Source organism: Bombina bombina, chromosome 10, assembly GCF_027579735.1.
Source record: "Bombina bombina isolate aBomBom1 chromosome 10, aBomBom1.pri, whole genome shotgun sequence".
In the NCBI taxonomy this organism is placed as follows: Eukaryota; Metazoa; Chordata; class Amphibia; order Anura; family Bombinatoridae; genus Bombina; species Bombina bombina.
The window spans coordinates 5,288,307-5,314,255 of record NC_069508.1 but is presented as its reverse complement, the minus strand read 5'-3'; the positions used below and the strand labels follow the sequence as shown (position 1 = coordinate 5,314,255).

The 25,949-nt window shown below is 47.8% G+C and overlaps 1 protein-coding gene across 2 annotated transcripts in view; it reads right to left on the bottom strand.

The window, feature by feature from the left end:
* The window catches only part of MFSD14A (major facilitator superfamily domain containing 14A), a 247,077-nt gene that overhangs the window by 217,861 nt on the left and 3,267 nt on the right, over positions 1–25,949 (bottom strand). Inside the window, exons 2-3 of one of the 2 annotated variants that reach the window (XM_053693729.1) lie at positions 18,658–18,748; positions 18,551–18,572 (exon numbers count right to left, since the gene is read on the bottom strand). In XM_053693729.1, the coding sequence (XP_053549704.1) occupies positions 18,551–18,572; positions 18,658–18,668 (33 nt within the window). In that variant the 5' untranslated portion in view covers positions 18,669–18,748. The remainder of the gene's footprint in view (positions 1–18,550; positions 18,573–18,657; positions 18,749–25,949) is intronic. The other variant, XM_053693728.1, reaches the window with a different exon arrangement.

Sequence of the window (25,949 nt, the reverse complement as noted above, 5' to 3'; positions counted from 1 at the left end):
TAAACCAAGCAGATAAAACTCCTTAACCAAAAAGATAAGGAAGTCGAAGAGACCTTCTGTCCCTTACGCTTCCCGGAATAGACAACAAACAATGATGAAGTTTGTGTAAAATCCTTAGTAGCCTGAAGGTAGAACTTCAAGGTGCGAACTACGTCCAGATTATGAAGCAAACGTTCCTTCGCAGAATGATTTGGACACAAGGAAGGAACTATAATCTCTTGATCGTTGCGGTCTGACACAACCTTAGGAAGAAAACCTAACTTAGTAAGTAGGACAGCCTTATCCAAATGGAACACCAGATAAGGAGGCTCACATTGCAAGGTGGCATTCTCAGAAACTCTGCACGCAGAAGCAATAGCCAGTAGAAAAAGAACCTTCCAGGACAACAATCTAATGACAATCTCATGCATAGGCTCAAATGGAGCCCGTTGCGAAACCTTAACAAGATTTAGACTCCAAGGAGGAGCCTTAGATCTAAATACAGGTCTGATCCTAATCAGAGCCTTAATAGGACTGTACATCGGGAAGCTAGGAAAGCCTCTTGTGCCGTAAAACAGATAGGGCTGAAATCTGTCCCCTCAGGGAACTGGCAGAAAGGCCCTTCTCCAGTCCATCCTGGAGAAACTATAGGATCGTGGCAATCTTAACTTTATGCCAGGAAAATCCACGCTCTTCACACCAGAATAAGAAGGTTCTCCAAACCTTATGATAGATGCGACGAGTAACCGGCTTACGAGCTTGAATGAGAGTATCAATCACTCTCTCAGAAAAACCTCTCTTGGCTAGGACTAAGCGTTCAATCTCCACGCAGTCAGCCTCAGAGAATCTAGATTTTGATGAACAAAGGGACCTTGTTCCAGCAGATCCTTGCGACAAGGTAACTTCCACGGAGGAGATGATGACATCCTCACCAGATCCGCGAACCACATCCTTTGCGGCCACGATGGAGCAAGCAGTATCACTGATGCCTGTTCCTGCTTGATGCGGGCCACTACATGAGGAAGAAGTGGTAACGGCGGAAAAAGGTAAATTAGTCTGAACCTCCAAGGCACTGCTAATGCATCTATTAGCTCCGCCTGAGGATCCCTGGACCTCGACCCATATCTGGGTAGCTTGGTATTTGAGAAGAGACGCCATGAGATCTATCTCAGGCGTCCCCCACTTGTTGCATATCTCCTCAAACACTTTGGGATGGAGAGACCATTCCCCCGGATGAAAGGATTGTCTGCTGAGAAAATACGCTTCCCAGTTGTCCACACCCGGAATGTGGATCGCTGACAGCGAACAGCTGTGGGCCTCCGCCCACTCCAGAATTCGAGATACCTCCCTCATTGCTAGGGAGCTTCTCGTTCCACCCTGATGGTCGATGTAAGCCATCAAGGTTATATTGTCTGATTGGAATCTGATAAAACTGGACAAACCCAGAAGGGGCCAAGCATTCAGAGCATTGAAGATTGCTTGAAGTTTCAGAATGTTGATCGGGAGGGAGTGGTCCTCCTGAGACCACAGGCCCTGTTCCTTCTTGGTACCCCAAACAGCTTCCCATCCTGATAGACTTGCGTCCGTAGTCACAATCTTCCAGGATGGTCTTAAGAAGTATGTCCCTCGGGAAAGAGGATCTGGACAGAGCCACTAAGAGAGCGTTTCTCTTGACTGGTTGGTTGTCCAGAGAGATCTGTTGGGATAGATCCAAATGATCGTCGTTCCACTGCCTCAGCATGCACAGTTGCAGTGGTCTGAGACGGAGGTCCGGAGGGCAAGACATGCAGAAGCAAGTTTGCAACGTCTCTGGTCTGTTAGAAATATCCTCATGGATATGGAGTCTATTATAGTACCCAGGAATTCTACCCTGGTGCTTGGAATAAGAGAACTCTTCTCTAGATTTATCTTCCATCCATGAGATTGAAGAAGAGAGAGATTTCGAATGGTCCTTTGCCAGATGAAAAGATGGTGCTTGTACCAGAATATTGTCCAAGTAGGAAATTACTGCTATACCCCAGGTTCTGGCAACTGATAGAAGAGCCCCTAGAACCTTCAAAAAATTATTGGAGCAGTAGCTAGACCAAACGAAAGTGCAATGAACTGGAAGTGCTGGTCCAGGAACGCAAACCTTAAGAACTGGAAGTGATCCTTGTGGATTGGAACGTGGAGGTAAGCATCCTTCAGATCTATAGTGGTCATGAACTGTCCTTCCTGAACTAAGGGAAGGATGGACTTTATCGTCGTCATCTTGAACGAGGGGACGTATAGAAATTTGTTTAAGCACTTTAGGTCCAGAATCAGGCAAAAAGTTCCCTCCTTCTTTGGGACCATGAAAAAGGTTTGAATAGTATCCCAAACCTCTTTCGGTGATAGGTACCGGGACAATGACCCCTAAGGAGGACAGATTCCGCACGCACCCCAGAAAGGCTTCCCTCTTTTCTGGTCTGGAAGACAGGCTTGAGAGGAGAAATCTGCCCTTTGGTGGATGAGACTTGAAACCTATCTTGTATCCCTGAGCTATGACCTCCAGGACCCATGGATCCTGCACGTCCCTGAACCAAGCTTCTGAAAAGAGCGACAGTCTGCCCCCTACATGATCCAGCGCCGGATCGGGGGCCGCCCCTTTATGCAGATTTAGTCTCAGCAGGCTTCTTGCTCTGCTTGGATTTATTCCAGGACTGAGACGGTTTCCAAGTACTCTTGGTTTGCTTGGGCTTAGCAGAGGGCTGCTGTCGTTGGGATTTATTAGAATGAAAGGAACGAAAATTAGAACTTTGTCCCTTAGACTTGTTCTTTTTATCTTGCGGTAGGAAGGAACCCTTGCCCCCAGTAACCCTGGAGATAATGGAGTCCAGGCCTGGACCAAATAAAATCTCTTTTAAAAGGAAAAGAAGTCTGGACTTAGAATTCATATCCACAGACCAGGACTTCAGCCAGAGCGCCCAAGGGGCCTGAACCGAAAAACCAGAAACCTTAGCATTTAGGCGAATAATCTGCATGTTTGCATCACAGATAAAAGAATTAGCAATTCTCAAGGCTTTAATTCTTTCCTGGATAACATTGAGGGGACCCTCCACCTCGATCAATTTCAATATGGAGTCGCACAATAGGTAGCTGCTCCAGCAACAGCGGCAATGGTCGTTGTCGGTTGAAACAAGTATCCCGTATGTTGAAACATCTTTCTTAGAAGATTTTCCATCTTCTTGTCCATAGGCTCTCTGAACGACGAGCTATCCTCAAGTGTGATAGTAGTACGTTTGGCAAGCGTGGAGATAGCACCATCCACCTTAGGAACAGAACCCCACAACTCCAATTGAGAGTCTGTGACCGGGAATCATTTTTTAAAGGAAGACAAAGGGGAAAAGGAAGATCCAATTCTGTCCCATTCGTTCTTAATAATGTTCGCCATCTTTACAGGCACAGGAAAAGTCAAATGCACTACCCTGTCCTCGTAAACTGTCTAATTTCGGAATCAAAGGTTCATCAGTCAGCTTGACCTCTGGAACCTCTAATGTAGACAGGACTTCCTTTAGAAGAAAACGTAAGTGTTCAATCTTAAATCCAAAGGCTGGTTCCTCAGCAGCAGGGGGCTTAGAGGCAGCCGACTCCGTCCCAGAAAGTTCACCTTCTGAAGCCTCAGAGTGCAACTCATCCTCAGTAACTGCGACAAAGCAGAGAAATCCAATAAATTACACAATGACCCCTGGGCAGGAGAGCTATGTTTAACCTTTCAGCTTGCGTTTAGAAGGGCGAGTTAAGCAATGAGGGCCTCAGACACGGCCGTTTTTAATTGCGCAGTAAAATCTGAAGGTAAAAGGCCCCCTCCAGATGGAGGATCAAGCATGCTACGGGAATCTGCATGTGTAGAAGGAGATGAGTGTTGGGTATGCACCTCATGGAACAGCGAGTCCTCAGAGGTGGATGGCTCAGTAGTTCTAAAGGTGTTAACCTTTTTTGACCTAATAACGTTGTCAAGGCATGTGGAACATAGTTGAGAGGGTGGGCATACCAAGGCCTCCTCACAATATAAACAGGTATTACTATTTGGAATAGAGGGTACCCTCTAGTATCTCAGAATCCTCCATAGCTTAAGCTAATGACAGTAGGACACAGAAATTAAATTATTTTTATTTCTAAAAAACAGCACCTTTATACTCCCAACGGCTGGGGCACTCACCACCTCCTAGACCAAGACAATAAAGAGAAATAGCGTCTTCTCCGATAGCCAGCTCGGTCAGGAAAGAGGAAATGAAAGCAAGACCACACCCGGTCACATGGTGCGCAAGGCAGGACCGCCCCTGCTATGAAAAAAAGCGTGCCAAGCTACAAGCTGCGCAGCACTTAAAGTGAAAGTAAAAACCTGTGCGTTCCAGCCATATAACAGTCTATGAGCCCAATAAATCTCACACAAAGCAGCATAAAATCAAAGCATTACATTTGATTAATCCCCACTGTTCAATAATCCCCCTCAGGAGATAGTAACCCATGATTCTATTAAGATAAAAGGAGCCACACTGTGACCCTGTCTTCTAGCGTTTGCAACATATGAAAAAATTGAAACAATCTTACCAGAATCCACGCTGTGGAACAGAAACACAGCCTCTCAAGTGTGACAGTCTTGTAGCATCGCTCCTGACATGGACTTGAGTGAGAAAAAAAAGCAGGCAGTGTAACTCGTCAACGCCGATTGCTTAGGAGCTGTTAGCAGGCAGTCTGGATGGGTTGGCAGAAAGACTCTCCCTGCATCTCAAGACCCTAACTTTCGTCAATGCTCTCACTGAGAGGCTGACAAAAATACTTAAAACTCCAGTCCCATATCAAAGGGCAGATATCCTTCCTAAGGAGCTACTCTGTATCTTCTCACACCTCTCTGCCCTCCTCCTGTGACGAAAAGGGGGATGGGGAAGTGGGAGAGGTATTTAAAGGACCAGTCAATACAGTAGATTTGCATAATCAACAAATGCATGATAAGAAGACAATGCAATAGCACTTAGTATGAACTTCAAATGAGTAGTAGATTATTTTTTTTAATAAATTGCAAAGTTCTGTCTATTTCCACTCCCCCTGTATCATGCAACAGCCATCAGCCAATCACAAATGCATATACGTATATGCTGTAAACTCTTGCACATGCTCAGAAGGAGCTGGTGACTCAAAAAGTGTAAATATTAAAAGACTGTGCACATTTTGTTAATGGAAGTAAATTGGAAAGTTGTTCAAAATTGCATGCTGTATCTGAATCATGAAGTTTAATTTTGACTTGTGTCCCTTTAAGCCTTTGGCTGGGGTGTCTTTGCCTCCTCCTGGTGGTCAGGTTCAGTATTTCCCAACAGTAAGGAATGATGCTGTGGACTCTCCTTATATTAAGGAAAGTATGCAGAGAGAACCAAGCTGCAGCCATGCAAATCTGTTCCACAGAAGCTTCATTTTTGAAAGCCCAAGAAGAGGTGACAGTCCTAGTGGAGTGAGCTGTAATTTTCTCAGGAGGCTGCTGTCCAGCAGTCTCATAGGTAAAACGAATCCCACTTCTCGACCAGAGGGAAAAAGAAATAGAAGTAGCCTTCTGACCTTTACGCTTTCCTGAGAAACAAACAGAGAAGAAGACTGGCGAAAATCCTTAGTAGCCTGTAGATAGAATTTTAGAGCGTGCACAACATCCAAGTTGTGCAACAGACGTTCCTTATGAGAAGGATTAGGACAGAGAGAACAACAATTTCCTGATTAATATTTTTATCTGAAACCACCTTAGGGAGAAATCCCAACTTAGTACGAAGAACCGCCTTATCCGCAAGAAAAATTAGGTAAGACGAGTCACACTGCAAAGCCGAGCAGAAGAAATAGCAATAAGAAACAAAACCTTCTAAGATAACAGCTTAATATCTATGGAATGCATAGGCTCAAACGGAGCCTGCTGCAGGCTCCAAGGCAGAGCAACATGTTTAAACACAGACCTGATTCTAACCAGGGCCTGACAAAAAGATTTAACGTCTAGTACATCCGCCAAACGCTTATGTAAAAGAATAGATAACGCAGAAATCTGACCTTTCAGAGAACTGACTGATAACCCTTTCTCCAGACCTTCTTGGAGAAAAAAAGACAAAATTCTAGGGCCTAGATTTGGAGTTTGGCGTTAGCCGTGAAAACCAGCGTTAGAGGCTCCTAACGCTGGTTTTAGGCTACCGCCGGTATTTGGAGTCAGTGATTAAAGGGTCTAACGCTCACTTTTCAGCCGCGACTTTTCCATACCGCAGATCCCCTTACGTCAATTGCGTATCCTATCTTTTCAATGGGATCTTTCTAACTCCGGTATTTAGAGTAGTTTCTGAAGTGAGCGTTAGAAATCTAACGACAAAACTCCAGCCGCAGGAAAAAAGCAGGAGTTAAGAGCTTTCTGGGCTAACGCCGGTTCATAAAGCTCTTAACTACTGTACCCTAAAGTACACTAACACCTATAAACTACCTATGTACCCCTAAACCGAGGTCCCCCCACATCGCCGCCACTCGATTAAATTTTTTTAACCCCTAATCTGCTGACCGCCACCTACGTTATACTTATGTACCCCTAATCTGCTGCCCCTAACCCCGCCGACCCCTGTATTATATTTATTAACCCCTAACCTGCCCCCCACAACGTCGCCGCCAGCTACTTACAATAATTAACCCCTAATCTTCCGACCGCAAAGCGCCGCCACCTACGTTATCCTTATGTACCCCTAATCTGCTGCCCCTAACACCGCCGACCCCTATATTATATTTATTAACCCCTAATCTGCCCCCCTCAACGTCGCCGACACCTGCCTACACTTATTAACCCCTAATCTGCCGAGCGGACCTGAGCGCTACTATAATAAAGTAATTAACCCCTAATCCGCCTCACTAACCCTATCATAAATAGTATTAACCCCTAATCTGCCCTCCCTAACATCGCCGACACCTACCTTCAATTATTAACCCCTAATCTGAGGACCGGAGCTCATCGCTACTATAATAAATGGATTAACCCCTAAAGCTAAGTCTAACCCTAACACTAACACCCCCCTAACTTAAATATAATTTAAATCTAACGAAATTAATTAACTCTTATTAAATAAATTATTCCTATTTAAAGATAAATACTTACCTATAAAATAAATCCTAATATAGCTACAATATAAATTATAATTACATTGTAGCTATTTTAGGATTAATATTTATTTTACAGGCAACTTTGTAATTATTTTAACCAGGTACAATAGCTATTAAATAGTTAAGAACTATTTAATAGTTACCTAGTTAAAATAATAACAAAATTACCTGTAAAATAAATCCTAACCTAAGTTATAATTAAACCTAACACTACCCTATCAATAAATTAATTAAATAAACTACCTACAATTACCTACAATTAACCTAACACTACACTATCAATAAATAAATTAAATACAATTGCTACAAATAACTACAATTACATAAACTAACTAAAGTACAAAAAATAAAAAAGAACTAAGTTACAAAAAATAAAAAAATATTTACAAACATAAGAAAAATATTACAACAATTTTAAACTAATTACACCTACTCTAAGCCCCCTAATAAAATAACAAAGACCCCCAAAATAAAAAAATGCCCTACCCTATTCTAAATTAATAGAGTTAAAAGCTCTTTTACCTTACCAGCCCTGAACAGGGCCCTTTGCGGGGCATGCCCCAAGAAAATCAGCTCTTTTGCCTGTAAAAAAAAACATACAATACCCCCCCCCCAACATTACAACCCACCACCCACATACCCCTAATCTAACCCAAACCCCCCTTAAATAAACCTAACACTAAGCCCCTGAAGATCTTCCTACCTTGTCTTCACCATCCAGGTATCACCGATCCGTCCTGGCATCCGGTGCTGAAGAGGTCCAGAAGAGGCTCCAAAGTCTTCCTCCTATCCGGCAAGAAGAGGACATCCGGACCGGCAAACATCTTCTCCAAGCGGCATCTTCGATCTTCTTCCATCCGGTGCGGAGCGGGTCCATCTTGAAGCAGCCGACGCGGATCCATCCTCTTCTTCCGGCGTCTCCCGACGAATGACGGTTCCTTTAAGGGACGTCATCCAAGATGGCGTCCCTCGAATTCCGATTGGCTGATAGGATTCTATCAGCCAATCGGAATTAAGGTAGGAATATTCTGATTGGCTGATGGAATCAGCCAATCAGAATCAAGTTCAATCCTATTGGCTGATCCAATCAGCCAATCAGATTGAGCTCAATCTGATTGGATCAGCCAATAGGATTGAACTTGATTCTGATTGGCTGATTCCATCAGCCAATCAGAATTTTCCTACCTTAATTCCGATTGGCTGATAGAATCCTATCAGCCAATCGGAATTCAAGGGACGCCATCTTGGATGACGTCCCTTAAAGGAACCGTCATTCGTCGGGAGACGCCGGAAGAAGAGGATGGATCCGCGTCGGCTGCTTCAAGATGGACCCGCTCCGCACCGGATGGAAGAAGAAGATGCCGCTTGGAGAAGATGTTTGCCGGTCCGGATGTCCTCTTCTTGCCGGATAGGAGGAAGACTTTGGAGCCTCTTCTGGACCTCTTCAGCACCGGATGCCAGGACGGATCGGTGATACCTGGATGGTGAAGACAAGGTAGGAAGATCTTCAGGGGCTTAGTGTTAGGTTTATTTAAGGGGGGTTTGGGTTAGATTAGGGGTATGTGGGTGGTGGGTTGTAATGTTGGGGGGGGGGGTATTGTATGTTTTTTTTTACAGGCAAAAGAGCTGATTTTCTTGGGGCATGCCCCGCAAAGGGCCCTGTTCAGGGCTGGTAAGGTAAAAGAGCTTTTAACTCTATTAATTTAGAATAGGGTAGGGCATTTTTTTATTTTGGGGGTCTTTGTTATTTTATTAGGGGGCTTAGAGTAGGTGTAATTAGTTTAAAATTGTTGTAATATTTTTCTTATGTTTGTAAATATTTTTTAATTTTTTGTAACTTAGTTCTTTTTTATTTTTTGCCCCGCAAAGGGCCCTGTTCAGGGCTGGTAAGGTAAAAGAGCTTTTACATTTATTAATTTAGAATAGGGTAGGGAATTTTTTATTTTGGGGGTCTTTGTTATTTTATTAGGGGGCTTAGAGTAGGTGTAATTAGTTTAAAATTGTTGTAATATTTTTCTTATGTTTGTAAATATTTTTTTATTTTTTGTAACTTAGTTCTTTTTTATTTTTTGTACTTTAGTTAGTTTATGTAATTGTAGTTATTTGTAGAAATTGTATTTAATTTATTTATTGATAGTGTAGTGTTAGGTTTTATTGTAGGTAATTGTAGGTATTTTATTTAATTAATTTATTGATAGGGTAGTGTTAGGTTTAATTATAACTTAGGTTAGGATTTATTTTACAGGTAATTTTGTTATTATTTTAACAAGGTAACTATTAAATAGTTCTTAACTATTTAATAGCTATTGTACCTGGTTAAAATAATTACAAAGTTGCCTGTAAAATAAATATTAATCCTAAAATAGCTACAATGTAATTATAATTTATATTGTAGCTATATTAGGATTTATTTTACAGGTAAGTATTTAGCTTTAAATAGGAATAATTTATTTAATAAGAGTTAATTAATTTCGTTAGATGTAAATTATATTTAAGTTAGGGGGGTGTTAGTGTTAGGGTTAGACTTAGCTTTAGGGGTTAATCCATTTATTATAGTAGCGATGAGCTCCGGTCGTCAGATTAGGGGTTAATAATTGAAGTTAGGTGTCGGCGATGTTAGGGAGGGCAGATTAGGGGTTAATACTATTTATGATAGGGTTAGTGAGGCGGGTTAGGGGTTAATAACTTTATTATAGTAGCGCTCAGGTCCGCTCGGCAGATTAGGGGTTAATAAGTGTAGGCAGGTGTCGGCGACATTGAGGGGGGCAGATTAGGGGTTAATAAATATAATATAGGGGTCGGCGGTGTTAGGGGCAGCAGATTAGGGGTACATAAGGAGGGGTACATAAGGATAACGTAGGTGGCGGCGCTTTGCGGTCGGCAGATTAGGGGTTAATTATTGTAAGTAGCTGGCGGCGACGTTGTGGGGGCAGATTAGGGGTTAATAAATATAATATAGGGGTCGGCGGTGTTAGGGGCAGCAGATTAGGGGTACATAGGGATAACGTAGGTTGCGGCGGTGTACGGAGCGGCAGATTAGGGGTTAATAATAATATGCAAGGGTCAGCGATAGCGGGGGCGGCAGATTAGGGGTTAATAAGTGTAAGGTTAGGGGTGTTTAGACTCGGGGTACATGTTAGGGTGTTAGGTGCAGACGTAGGAAGTGTTTCCCCATAGGAAACAATGGGGCTGCGTTAGGAGCTGAACGCTGCTTTTTTGCAGGTGTTAGGTTTTTTTACAGCTCAAACAGCCCCATTGTTTCCTATGGGAGAATCGTGCACGAGCACGTTTTTGAGGCTGGCCGCGTCCGTAAGCAACTCTGGTATCGAGAGTTGCATTTGCGGTAAAAATGCTCTACGCTCCTTTTTTGGAGCCTAACGCAGCATTTTTTTGAACTCTCGATACCAGAGTTAATTTTATGGTGCGGCCAGAAAAAAGCCTGCGGAGCGTTAACAGCCCATCTACCGCCAAACTCCAAATCTAGGCCTAGGAATCCTAACCCTAGTAGCCCTTTGATTCACATCAATAAAGGTATTTACGCAATACCTTGTGGTAAATTTTACGAGTGACAGGCTTGCGAGCCTGGAGCATGACCTCAATGACCGACTCTAGAACTAAGCGTTCAATCTCCAAGCAGTCAGCTTCAGAGAAACGAGATTTGGATGGCGGAATGGACCCTGAGTTAGAAGGTCCTTCCTCAGAGCCAACCTCCAAGGAGGAAGAGATGACATCTTCACTAGGTCTGCATACCAGATCCTGAGAGGCCATGCAGGAGCTATTAGAATTGCAGACACTCTCTCCTGTTTAATACGAGCAATGACTCGTGGAAGGAGCGCAAACGTAGGAAACAGGTATGCTAGACCAAAATCCCAAGGAACTGTCAGAGCATCTATCAGGGCGGCCTGCGGATCTCTTGACCTTGAACCGTACCTTGGAAGCTTGGCGTTCTGAGGAGACGCCATCAGATCCAACTCCGGTACCCTCCACTTGAGGGTTAACTTAGAAAAGACTTCCGGATGGAGAGCCCACTCCCCGGGACGAAATGTCTATCTGCTCAGGAAATCCACCTCCCAGTTGTCCACTCCTGGAATGTGGATGGCAGATAGATAACAATTGTGAGCTTCTGCCCACTGAATAATACGAGCAACCTCCTTCATGGCTAAGGAACTCAGAGTTCCTCCCTGGTGGTTGATGTAAGCCTCTGAGGTGATGGTGTCTGATTGGAACCTGATAAACCAGGTTAAGGACAATTAAGGCCACGCCATCATCACATTGTAGATCGCTCTCAACTCCAAGATGTTTATGGGGAGAGCAGACTCTTCCCAGGTCCATAGTCCCTGCGCCTCTAATGAGTCCCAGACTGCTCCCCAGCCTAGTAGGCTGGCGTCCGTGGTCACGATCATCCATGAGGGTCTCCGGAAGCATGTGCCTTGAAACAGATGGTTCTGAGACAGCCACCATGAGAGAGAGTCTCTTGTCAACTGGTCTAGATCTATCCTCTGAGACAGATCTCAATGGTCTCCGTTCCATTGTTTGAGCATGCATAATTGCAGAGCTCTCAAATGGAATCAAGCAAAGGGAATGATGTCCATGGAAGCGACCATCAGACCAATGCCCTCCATAAATTGAGCCACTGATGGCCGAACAGTAGACTGAAGAGAGAGGCAAGAGGAGAGAATTTTGGATTTTCTGACAAGGGAACTCTTCTCCAGATTCACTTTCCATCCGTGGGAACGTATAAAAGACAACAAGATCTCTGTATGAGAGTTTGCTTGTTTAAAAGATGGCGCCTGAACCAATATGTCGTCCAGGTAGGGCGCCACTGCAATTCCCCGAGACCTTATCCCTGCCAAGAGAGCCCTCAGAACCTTTGAGAAAATTCTGGGAGCAGTGGCAAGGCCAAACAGAAGAGCCACAAACTGAAAGGGTTTGTCCAGAAAGGTGAATCTCAGGAACTGGTGATGATCCCTGTGGATGGGAACATGAAGATATGCATCCTTCAGGTCTATGGTCGTCATGAAATGACCCTCTTGGACCAAAGGAAGAATGGAATGAATGGTTTCCATTTTAAAGGACGGTACCCTGAGAAACTTGTTGAGACACTTAAAGGGACAGTCTACACCAGAATTTGTATTGTTTTAAAAGATAGATAATCCCTTTATTACCCATTCCCCAGTTTTGCATAACCAACACAGTTATAATAATATAGTTTTAACCTCTGTGATTATCTTGTATCTAAGCCTCTGCAAACTGCCCCTTTTTCAGTTCTTTTGACAGACTTGCAGTCTAGCCAATCAGTGCCTGCTCTCAGATAACTTCTCGTGCACGAGCACAGTGTTATCTATATGAAATACATGAACTAACACCCTCTAGTGGTGAAAAACTATTAAAATGCAATCTGAAAAGAGGTGGGCTTCAAGGTCTAAGAAATTAGCATATGAACCTCCTCGGTTAAGCTTTCAACTAAGAATACCAAGAGTACAAAGCAAAATTGGTGATAAAAGTAAATAGGAAAATTGTTTAAAATTACATTCCCTATCTGAATCATTAAAGTTTATTTTGGCCTAGACTGTCCCTTTAAGGTCTAAAATGGGTCGAAAAGTTCCCTCTTTTTTGGGGAACCACAAACAGATTTGTATAGAATCCTAGACTTACTGGAACAATCACTCCCATGAAGGAAAGGTCCTGAACGCAGTTCAAGAATGCCTCTCTTTTTACCTGATCTGCAGATAGTCTTGAGATGTGGAATCTGCCCCTGGGAGAGAAAGATCTGAATTTGATTTTGTAATCTTGACATACTATGTCCACAGCCCAAGGATCTGGGACATGCTTGACAAAACAGGGAAAGTCTGCCCCCCACTTGATCTGATCCTGGACCGGAGGCAGACCCTTCATGCTTACTTAGACTCAGCTGCGGGTTTCTTTGATTGCTTCCCCTTGTTCCAAGACTGATTGGGTTTCCAAGAAGACTTGGACTGTTCCTGCTTGGAAGAGGAAGACTTTTGACCTTTGAAGTTACGAAGGTCTGTTCTTCTTGTCTTGTGGTAGAAAAGACCCTTTTCCACCCGTAATATCAGAAATAATTTCTGCCAGACCAAGTCCAAACAAGGTTTTACCATTGTAAGGAAGCATCAGAAGCTTGGACTTGGAGGTAACAGCTGACCAAGATTTTAGCCACAAAGCCCCGCAGGCTAAGACAGTGAAGCCAGACATCTTGGCTCCCAGTCTAATAATTTAAAGGTTAGCATTAGAAATAAAGGAATTGGTTAGTTTGAGAGCCTTAATCCTATCTTAAATCTCCTCTAACAAACTCTTCTAAAATTGATTCAGACAAGACATCACACCAATAAGATGCAGCACTTGCTACTGTGGCAATACAAACTGCAGATTGCCATTGAAGGCCCTGATGAACATACATCTTTTTCAAATAAGCCTCCAGCTTCTTGTCCATGGGATCCTTAAAGGAGCAGATATCCTCTATAGGGATCGTAGTTCTCTTAGCCAGAGTAGAAATAGCCCCGTCTACTTTAGGCACCGTGCGCCATGAATCTTTAAGGGACTCAGCGACAGGAAACATGTTTTTAAAGACGTGAGACGGGGAGAAGGGTATCCCTGGCTTCTCCCATTCCTGTGAAATTATCTCCGTCACACGTTCTGGAACAGGAAACACTTCCACAGGGGAAGGAATATCATAGTATCTATTAAGCATACTAGATTTCTTAGGGTTGACAATGACAGAAGTATCGGAGTCATCAAAAGTAGCCAATACCTCTTTTAGCAGTACATAGCGGTGTTCAAGCTTAAATCTGAAGTTTACTTCTTCAGCATCAGACAAAGGAATTATACTGTCCAAATCTGAGATTTCACCCTCAGAGGCTACCGCGGTATCGTCCTCATCAGACTTATGAGAGAGTGCAACCTGCATAGCCGCAGACGAAACAGACACCTTACTATCTGACAACTTTTTAGATTTCCTCTAGCGCTTCCCCAACATGGGAAAAGCAGATAAAGCCGCTGATACCGCAGAGGAAACTTGAGCAGCAAAATCTGAAGGCAAATAAACTCCTCCAGGAGGCTGAGAGGAACTGCAGGGTACTGTATGAGACGCCATTGAGGCTTGGGACGTTTGAGGAGAAAGCTGCGGCATAACCTGAACAGCATTATCCTGGGAGACATTAGGCTCAGAGGGCAATAACTTATCTTTACATTCTATAGTTCTCGCTAAACCTACAGCACAGAATTGCATTGCTGAAACAATTTGTGCCTCCAAACATAGTAAATATCTGTCAAAAGCAACAGCTTCCTGATCCATGTCTCAACTGAAAAGTAAAAATTTCCAAAATAAAAAGGAATGACAAGAAAATATAAAATGGCTACTGTCACTTTAACAAAAACTCTAATTTAAATTAACTCTAAAAAAAACCTCTAAATTAAACGTGAAATAAAAGAAAAAAGGTTTTGAACCTCTACACCTCAGCACTGAGGTGCCCTACTGTAACTTGTAAAGAAACTAATGTTTGATTGATAAGAATCTCCTTCAACGATCGTTCCGACACAGGAGAATCAGAGATTGATGCCGCTCTGTTCCGATATTGCAACAGAGCGTGGGAAGTCACATGACCAGCAGAGAAGGGAAACTGCGTAGTAACTTAAAGCGTGCGTTCCCTAGCTCTACCAGAAGACCAGAGTTTAAATTACAAACTGGATAATGAAACTAACTGAACAGACTAACACATGTTAGCACAAAAAAGCCCAGTCATAAGTCCCATCACATAACTAAGCCCCAATAAAAGTTTTATGCTGACTTAGTCCACATTAAACATTTCAGAGTCACAGAGGAAAAAGATCCTGTACATAAAGGGAAGATTAACCCCTAGGCTCCCAAAATCAGTGCCTGCAACCTGCACAAGTAAATCCTGTATAATGGATTATATTTAAAATGTCCCAATAATACTACAGCTATAATAACTTCTGAAGTGCAAGTCTCCAAACCTAGAAGACAAAAGCACTTACCTGCTGTCCGGCAGCATGACAGGACACATACTCCTATCAGAGACCTGCAGAAAAAAGAAGGAACAGAGTAACTAACTCTAGCTTTCTATACCAAGGGCAGCAAACATGTTAGAAAACCAAGCAAGGACTACCTCAGAACTTTCTAACTGCTTAAAAGCCGCCACTACTCTACTGAAGAGATTGACGTAGACACAGCTAAACCCCACATCTTGCTTGTAGCGAAATAAATCAAAAATTTTCTTCAGACACCAAACTTCACCTCCTCTATTGACAGAGGCAAAGAGAATGACTGGGGATTATGGGTAGGGGAGTGACACTTAACAGCTTTGCTGTGGGGCTCTTTGCCTCCTCCTGCTGGCCAGGAGTGAATATCCCACTAATAATTGAAATGACGTTGTGGACTCTCCATGTCTTAGGAAAGAAACAAATATTCTGGTGTAGACTGTCCCTTTAAGATTTCACAAATCAGGGGGGCGTGTCCTAGCAGCCGCCATGTTCAGTCGCAGAAAAATAGGCTCCTCACAAACTTGAGAAAATCGGTTATATACCACTATATATATAAATTTTTCTTTTACTACAACAGTGTATTCTGATAGAGGAAGCTTAGCTGGATCGTTCGCTGCTAAGAATTACCATTATTCCTACTACTATCACTATAACTAACCTCAAGAGGAGCGTTTCACTTTTGGCGGCTTAGATGGAAAGAAGAAAAATTTACAACACCCCCCCCCCGGTTCTCCGGGGTTAGCAGGTCTAAGCAGCAGGTCTTAGTTGATCGGAGTTGGAGCTCAATTTGGGAACTACTTGGACAGTGACTTGCGCCACAGCTTTCACTTGTGGTGAAGATCGGAGCAGGGCACCTTTGAACTTAACATGGAGGCTCTAGCAGCCGTGGATGCTTGGGAGCACGCTATACGCAATGCAATTTCACAAAGCTATGAGCAGTTGCAGAGAGACCTTTGCTCACTAATTTCAGCTGTTACGGCTCAGCGAGTCGCTCCCTCCCTGGAACCTTCTGAGCGTTGTCTTGGATCAGATGAGAACTCTCTATACCCGGAGCTACCGGTAAAGATTGGCTGCCCTCCCGCTCACTGTTTTAAGGCCTGGGAGGTTGCTGCGTCACAGCGCCCTATTCACGGTCCTACTGACATGGAATCTGAGGCGGCTGGCCCGTCTGGCACAGCGGAGACACAGTTCATCGCCAAGGGGAACCAAGTTGTGTACCGGGTCTGTGGAAGCCAAGGTGATCTAGTGGTTTCTGTTTTTGAGCGTGATAAGACTGAACTGTTGGTTCTGGGGAGGTCTATCTTTCTCCTGCAGCTTGAGACTTTCATTACCCCTAGAGAGCCTAAGTATGAAGGTGATCCTACACAGTATGCCTGCTCCGGTGTTGCAACACGCTTGCTTAATTTGCTGGTCATTGTCCCTAACCATATACGGTTGGGTATCGGCTAAAAGTGAATAATTGACATGGAGGTTCAGTCATCCAGCTTGAGAAAAGATAGACGCTAGTGACTGTTTTTGGCTCACTCTGGACTGAGAGCTCTGATTAGCTATGTTAAATGTTTCTTTGCTATAATATAGCTCCACTTTGCCCCATAGGTCCCTTAAAAAAGTTTTCCACACCAGTTTCATGTATAATATTAAGTTAAAGTTTGGTTTTATGTTTACTTTGTTCCTTGCTTTCTTACGTGTCTATTGGAGGTAGATTATGGATGTATACAATCTAACCCATTTTCCAACAAGGTTTAAGTATACAGGTATATGTATAACTATATTGTTTAGAGTTTTCATAACATATGCCTTTGAATTGACGCAGTAACTATGTTAGTGTTAAAGGGGACTTCATATACCTTACTTGTTATTTCTAACCTTAGATACTTATGTTTTGTGTCTTAGAGGTTGTCAAATGTGGGCCCATGAATTTTAGCATTGTTGTAAGGGGATTGAGATGATCTAGTATCCTTCCGCACTGCCGGCGGCCGGGGCGGTGTGGTGGACTAGGTCTTTTGTAGCTTCAGTCAGTAGCGCCCCTACTTCAGTTAAATACTAATATGGTCCCTTTGTGGTTTTATATGTACTTCCCTCACATATATTGCCTACAGATATTACTCCGGATTTAATATAATATGATCTCACATATTAGGTAATGTCGCCAGTTAATGTAGCTCTTTTATTTTTATAGACCCTTGGAACCTAGACTTGTTCAAGAATTATTCTTATTTTCAACCCCAAACTTTAGACAGATTTGGCGCTTGCATTATACTAGTTTTAAATAGCCGCTACAAACATACCCATCTAATGTAAACCTGTTGTGTGAATGGTATAGTATTTATGGGGTCTCCTTATGGCAACATGTTTAGATCATTGAGTATCTGCAGTGCTGTTGTTGTCACAGAACCGGATCGGTATAAGCCTAGTTATTGGGTGGGGAATAACTATCTATCATAGTCCCTTTATTCTTACAGCAGTCTTAGCACCCCAACCGTGGTTAAACACATCTCTTAGTTTTAACCCTATGTTACTGACAGCCTTGGAGCTACACCAGACTTAAACGGTTCTTAAAAACATATATCTCTGGCATAAACCTGATGTGACGTAGTTACAGCATTAATGGGGTCTTAGTGTGGCATAAGGCTGAGATTAATGAATATATAGCTTGCTGATGTTATCATAGATATAGTATATTGTGAGCCTGTATGTTAAGTATTATAGCTAGTTCTCGCCTTTAACTATATGGAAATTCTTGCACCCTAACCATGCTCAAGCACTTCCTTTTTTTTTTTTTTTTTAGTATCAACTCCATGCTACTGGCAATTTCAATACCCACCCTATATCAGACTTGAATGGCCCCTATAGACTCGTAATCTTAGTTTATGGTTGCTATGGGGAAGATACAGTGACCTTATATCTTAGATGTCATTTTTTCAATGCTGCTTAGACTGCTATATTTTTCTTTGTTTTATTATTTTTATTTATTCAGATCCAAGAGTGACCATGCTGCTTATTAGAGCGCCTCCCTGAGTCTTTCAATCTGCATGGGCCCATGAGTGACCCCTTTAAACATTGGAGGGGCAATCATTCTTTATATATTTAATCAGAAAATGTGAGGTTTCTCTCTAGTATTAGTATTATCTACATATTTGTGAAGTAACAGATTTGATGACATATTGTGGCAATACGATTTCTATGTTTCTTCTTTGTTTATATATGTGATTTTTGCACTTCAAAATGCTTGTTATTGCACATTCTTAACCTCAATAAAAATTATTTAAAAAAAAAAAAAAAGATTTCACAAATCAGGTCCCACGTATTTACAAGATGGTGAGCAGCAGTAACCGACAAGAGAGACACCAGAGGCAACTTCCTACAGCACAAGGTTAGGCATAAAATACATCACTGAGGTGCCCCCCATTCAGCCAAAACTCACACGTAAGGAGCCTTCTACCAATCTAGGCAAAAAGCAGAGATATAAAACAGTCAGCCTGAAGCAAATATATAATAAAGTAAAGCTGGTTTATTCCCCCATACACTTACTGTGCCACCATCTTTGATGATAATTTTCTTGGCAAGGAGTATACTGCGGTTCACTCGCTTCTTCTTCTTCCCTTGGGTCATCTTCACATTGCTGGGGACAGACAAACAGTATGAGTTAACCAGAAACAGGACAGGATGAGAGCAACAGATAAGGCAAGTATCAGGAAATCTCTGGTTCACGCGTCCCCTCTCAGGCCCTAGAGCCCTCTCACGCGCCCCCTCTCAGGCCCTAGACCCCTCTCACGCGCCCCCTCTCTCAGGCCCTAGACCCCTCTCACGCGCCCCCTCTCTCAGGACCTAGACCCCTCTCACGCGCCCCCTCTCTCAGGACCTAGACCCCTCTCACGCGCCCCCTCTCTCAGGACCTAGACCCCTCTCACGCGCCCCCTCTCTCAGGACCTAGACCCCTCTCACGCGCCCCCTCTCTCAGGACCTAGACCCCTCTCTCGCGCCCCCTCTCTCAGGACCTAGACCCCTCTCACGCGCCCCCTCTCTCAGGACCTAGACCCCTCTCACGCGCCCCCTCTCTCAGGACCTACACCCCTCTCACGCGTCCCCTCTCTCAGGACCTACACCCCTCTCACGCGTCCCCTCTCTCAGGACCTACACCCATCTCACGCGTCCCCTCTCTCAGGACCTACACCCCTCTCACGCGTCCCCTCTCTCAGGACCTACACCCCTCTCACGCGTCCCCTCTCTCAGGACCTACACCTCTCTCACGCGTCCCCTCTCTCAGGACCTACACCCCTCTCACGCGTCCCCTCTCTCAGGACCTACACCTCTCTCAGGACCTACACCCCTCTCACGCGACCCCTCCCTCAGGACCTACACCCCTCTCACGCGACCCCTCCCTCAGGACCTACACCCCTCTCACGCGACCCCTCCCTCAGGACCTACACCCCTCTCACGCGACCCCTCCCTCAGGACCTACACCCCTCTCACGCGACCCCTCCCTCAGGACCTACACCCCTCTCACGCGTCCCCTCTCTCAGGACCTACACCTCTCTCAGGACCTACACCCCTCTCACGCGACCCCTCCCTCAGGACCTACACCCCTCTCACGCGACCCCTCCCTCAGGACCTACACCCCTCTCACGCGACCCCTCCCTCAGGACCTACACCCCTCCCTCAGGACCTACACCCCTCTCTCAGGACCTACACCCCTCCCTCAGGACCTAGACCCCTCCCTCAGGACCTAGACCCCTCTCACGCGACCCCTCTCTCAGGACCTACACCCCTCTCACGCGTCCCATCTCTCAGGACCTACACCCCTCTCACGCGTCCCCTCTCTCAGGACCTACACCCCTCTCACGCGTCCCCTCTCTCAGGACCTACACCCCTCTCACGCGTCCCCTCTCTCAGGACCTACACCCCTCTCACGCGTCCCCTCTCTCAGGACCTACACCCCTCTCACGCGTCCCCTCTCTCAGGACCTACACCCCTCTCACGCGTCCCCTCTCTCAGGACCTACACCCCTCTCACGCGTCCCCTCTCTCAGGACCTACACCCCTCTCACGCGCCCCCTCTCTCAGGACCTACACCCCTCTCACGCGTCCCCTCTCTCAGGACCTACACCCCTCTCACGCGTCCCCTCTCTCAGGACCTACACCCCTCTCACGCGTCCCCTCTCTCAGGACCTACCCCTCTCTCAGGACCTACACCCCTCTCACGCGTCCCCTCTCTCAGGACCTACACCCCTCTCACGCGTCCCCTCTCTCAGGACCTACACCCCTCTCACGCGTCCCCTCTCTCAGGACCTACACCCATCTCACGCGTCCCCTCTCTCAGGACCTACACCCCTCTCACGCGTCCCCTCTCTCAGGACCTACACCCCTCTCACGCGTCCCCTCTCTCAGGACCTACACCCCTCTCACGCGTCCCCTCTCTCAGGACCTACACCCCTCTCTCAGGACCTACACCCCTCTCACGCGACCCCTCTCTCAGGACCTACACCCCTCTCACGCGTCCCCTCTCTCAGGACCTAGACCCCTCTCACGCGTCCCCTCTCTCAGGACCTAGACCCCTCTCACGCGTCCCCTCTCTCAGGACCTACACCCCTCTCACGCGTCCCCTCTCTCAGGACCTAGACCCCTCTCACGCGTCCCCTCTCTCAGGACCTAGACCCCTCTCACGCGTCCCCTCTCTCAGGACCTAGACCCCTCTCACGCGTCCCCTCTCTCAGGACCTAGACCCCTCTCACGCGTCCCCTCTCTCAGGACCTAGACCCCTCTCACGCGTCCCCTCTCTCAGGACCTACACCCCTCTCACGCGTCCCCTCTCTCAGGACCTACACCCCTCTCACGCGTCCCCTCTCTCAGGACCTACACCCCTCTCACGCGTCCCCTCTCTCAGGACCTACACCCCTCTCACGCGTCCCCTCTCTCAGGACCTACACCCCTCTCACGCGTCCCCTCTCTCAGGACCTACACCCCTCTCACGCGTCCCCTCTCTCAGGACCTACACCCCTCTCACGCGTCCCCTCTCTCAGGACCTACACCCCTCTCACGCGTCCCCTCTCTCAGGACCTACACCCCTCTCACGCGTCCCCTCTCTCAGGACCTACACCCCTCTCACGCGTCCCCTCTCTCAGGACCTACACCCCTCTCACGCGTCCCCTCTCTCAGGACCTACACCCCTCTCACGCGTCCCCTCTCTCAGGACCTACACCCCTCTCACGCGTCCCCTCTCTCAGGACCTACACCCCTCTCACGCGTCCCCTCTCTCAGGACCTACACCCCTCTCTCAGGACCTACACCCCTCTCACGCGACCCCTCTCTCAGGACCTACACCCCTCTCACGCGTCCCCTCTCTCAGGACCTACACCCCTCTCACGCGTCCCCTCTCTCAGGACCTAGACCCCTCTCAAGCGTTACCCCCTCAGGACCTAGACCCCTCTCAAGCGTTACCCCCTCAGGACCTATACCCCTCTCACGCGACCCCTCTCTCAGGACCTACACCCCTCTCACGCGACCCCTCTCTCAGGACCTACACCCCTCTCACGCGTCCCCTCTCTCAGGACCTATACCCCTCTCAAGCGTTACCCCCTCAGGACCTATACCCCTCTCAAGCGTTACCCCCTCAGGACCTATACCCCTCTCAAGCGTTACCCCCTCAGGACCTATACCCCTCTCACGCGTTACCCCCTCAGGACCTATACCCCTCTCACGCGTTCCCCCTTCAAGTGTCCCTCTCAGGCCCAATACCCCTTTCACATGTCTCTCTCTCAGACCGCATCCCCCTCATGTCTCTCTTAGACCGTATCCCCCTCATGTGTCTCTCTCTCTCAGACCGTATCCCCCTCATGTGTCTCTCTCTCTCAGACCGTATCCCCCTCATGTGTCTCTCTCTCTCAGGACCTACACCCCTCTCACGCGTCCCCTCTCTCAGGACCTACACCCCTCTCACGCGTCCCCTCTCTCAGGACCTACACCCCTCTCACGCGTCCCCTCTCTCAGGACCTACACCCCTCTCACGCGTCCCCTCTCTCAGGACCTACCCCTCTCTCAGGACCTACACCCCTCTCACGCGTCCCCTCTCTCAGGACCTACACCCCTCTCACGCGTCCCCTCTCTCAGGACCTACACCCCTCTCACGCGTCCCCTCTCTCAGGACCTACACCCCTCTCACGCGTCCCCTCTCTCAGGACCTACACCCCTCTCACGCGTCCCCTCTCTCAGGACCTACACCCCTCTCACGCGTCCCCTCTCTCAGGACCTACACCCCTCTCACGCGTCCCCTCTCTCAGGACCTACACCCCTCTCACGCGTCCCCTCTCTCAGGACCTACACCCCTCTCTCAGGACCTACACCCCTCTCACGCGACCCCTCTCTCAGGACCTACACCCCTCTCACGCGTCCCCTCTCTCAGGACCTAGACCCCTCTCACGCGTCCCCTCTCTCAGGACCTAGACCCCTCTCACGCGTCCCCTCTCTCAGGACCTAGACCCCTCTCACGCGTCCCCTCTCTCAGGACCTACACCCCTCTCACGCGTCCCCTCTCTCAGGACCTACACCCCTCTCACGCGTCCCCTCTCTCAGGACCTACACCCCTCTCACGCGTCCCCTCTCTCAGGACCTACACCCCTCTCACGCGTCCCCTCTCTCAGGACCTACACCCCTCTCACGCGTCCCCTCTCTCAGGACCTACACCCCTCTCACGCGTCCCCTCTCTCAGGACCTACACCCCTCTCACGCGTCCCCTCTCTCAGGACCTACACCCCTCTCACGCGTCCCCTCTCTCAGGACCTACACCCCTCTCACGCGTCCCCTCTCTCAGGACCTACACCCCTCTCACGCGTCCCCTCTCTCAGGACCTACACCCCTCTCACGCGTCCCCTCTCTCAGGACCTACACCCCTCTCACGCGTCCCCTCTCTCAGGACCTACACCCCTCTCACGCGTCCCCTCTCTCAGGACCTACACCCCTCTCACGCGTCCCCTCTCTCAGGACCTACACCCCTCTCACGCGTCCCCTCTCTCAGGACCTACACCCCCTCTCACGCGTCCCCTCTCTCAGGACCTACACCCCTCTCACGCGTCCCCTCTCTCAGGACCTACACCCCTCTCACGCGTCCCCTCTCTCAGGACCTACACCCCTCTCACGCGTCCCCTCTCTCAGGACCTACACCCCTCTCTCAGGACCTACACCCCTCTCTCAGGACCTACACCCCTCTCACGCGACCCCTCTCTCAGGACCTACACCCCTCTCACGCGTCCCCTCTCTCAGGACCTACACCCCTCTCACGCGTCCCCTCTCTCAGGACCTAGACCCCTCTCAAGCGTTACCCCCTCAGGACCTATACCCCTCTCAAGCGTTACCCCCTCAGGACCTATACCCCTCTCACGCGACCCCTCTCTCAGGACCTACACCCCTCTCACGCGACCCCTCTCTCAGGACCTACACCCCTCTCACGCGTCCCCTCTCTCAGGACCTATACCCCTCTCAAGCGTTACCCCCTCAGGACCTATACCCCTCTCAAGCGTTACCCCCTCAGGACCTATACCCCTCTCAAGCGTTACCCCCTCAGGACCTATACCCCTCTCACGCGTTACCCCCTCAGGACCTATACCCCTCTCACGCGTTACCCCCTCAGGACCTATACCCCTCTCACGCGTTCCCCCTTCAAGTGTCCCTCTCAGGCCCAATACCCCTTTCACATGTCTCTCTCTCAGACCGCATCCCCCTCATGTCTCTCTTAGACCGTATCCCCCTCATGTGTCTCTCTCTCTCAGACTGTATCCCCCTCATGTGTCTCTCTCTCTCAGACCGTATCCCCCTCATGTGTCTCTCTCTCTCAGACCGTATCCCCCTCATGTGTCTCTCTCTCTCAGACCGTATCCCCCTCATGTGTCTCTCTCTCTCAGACCGTATCCCCCTCATGTGTCTCTCTCTCTCAGACCGTATCCCCCTCATGTGTCTCTCTCTCTCAGACCGTATCCCCCTCATGTGTCTCTCTCTCTCAGACCGTATCCCCCTCATGTGTCTCTCTCTCTCAGACCGTATCCCCCTCATGTGTCTCTCTCTCTCAGACCGTATCCCCCTCATGTGTCTCTCTCTCTCAGACCGTATCCCCCTCATGTGTCTCTCTCTCTCAGACCGTATCCCCCTCATGTGTCTCTCTCTCTCAGACCGTATCCCCCTCATGTGTCTCTCTCTCTCAGACCGTATCCCCCTCATGTGTCTCTCTCTCTCAGACCGTATCCCCCTCATGTGTCTCTCTCTCTCAGACCGTATCCCCCTCATGTGTCTCTCTCTCTCAGACCGTATCCCCCTCATGTGTCTCTCTCTCTCAGACCGTATCCCCCTCATGTGTCTCTCTCTCTCAGACCGTATCCCCCTCATGTGTCTCTCTCTCTCAGACCGTATCCCCCTCATGTGTCTCTCTCTCTCAGACCGTATCCCCCTCATGTGTCTCTCTCTCTCAGACCGTATCCCCCTCATGTGTCTCTCTCTCTCAGACCGTATCCCCCTCATGTGTCTCTCTCTCTCAGACCGTATCCCCCTCATGTGTCTCTCTCTCTCAGACCGTATCCCCCTCATGTGTCTCTCTCTCTCAGACCGTATCCCCCTCATGTGTCTCTCTCTCTCAGACCGTATCCCCCTCATGTGTCTCTCTCTCTCAGACCGTATCCCCCTCATGTGTCTCTCTCTCTCAGACCGTATCCCCCTCATGTGTCTCTCTCTCTCAGACCGTATCCCCCTCATGTGTCTCTCTCTCTCAGACCGTATCCCCCTCATGTGTCTCTCTCTCTCAGACCGTATCCCCCTCATGTGTCTCTCTCTCTCAGACCGTATCCCCCTCATGTGTCTCTCTCTCTCAGACCGTATCCCCCTCATGTGTCTCTCTCTCTCAGACCGTATCCCCCTCATGTGTCTCTCTCTCTCAGACCGTATCCCCCTCATGTGTCTCTCTCTCTCAGACCGTATCCCCCTCATGTGTCTCTCTCTCTCAGACCGTATCCCCCTCATGTGTCTCTCTCTCTCAGACCGTATCCCCCTCATGTGTCTCTCTCTCTCAGACCGTATCCCCCTCATGTGTCTCTCTCTCTCAGACCGTATCCCCCTCATGTGTCTCTCTCTCTCAGACCGTATCCCCCTCATGTGTCTCTCTCTCTCAGACCGTATCCCCCTCATGTGTCTCTCTCTCTCAGACCGTATCCCCCTCATGTGTCTCTCTCTCTCAGACCGTATCCCCCTCATGTGTCTCTCTCTCTCAGACCGTATCCCCCTCATGTGTCTCTCTCTCTCAGACCGTATCCCCCTCATGTGTCTCTCTCTCTCAGACCGTATCCCCCTCATGTGTCTCTCTCTCTCAGACCGTATCCCCCTCATGTGTCTCTCTCTCTCAGACCGTATCCCCCTCATGTGTCTCTCTCTCTCAGACCGTATCCCCCTCATGTGTCTCTCTCTCTCAGACCGTATCCCCCTCATGTGTCTCTCTCTCTCAGACCGTATCCCCCTCATGTGTCTCTCTCTCTCAGACCGTATCCCCCTCATGTGTCTCTCTCTCTCAGACCGTATCCCCCTCATGTGTCTCTCTCTCTCAGACCGTATCCCCCTCATGTGTCTCTCTCTCTCAGACCGTATCCCCCTCATGTGTCTCTCTCTCTCAGACCGTATCCCCCTCATGTGTCTCTCTCTCTCAGACCGTATCCCCCTCATGTGTCTCTCTCTCTCAGACCGTATCCCCCTCATGTGTCTCTCTCTCTCAGACCGTATCCCCCTCATGTGTCTCTCTCTCTCAGACCGTATCCCCCTCATGTGTCTCTCTCTCTCAGACCGTATCCCCCTCAT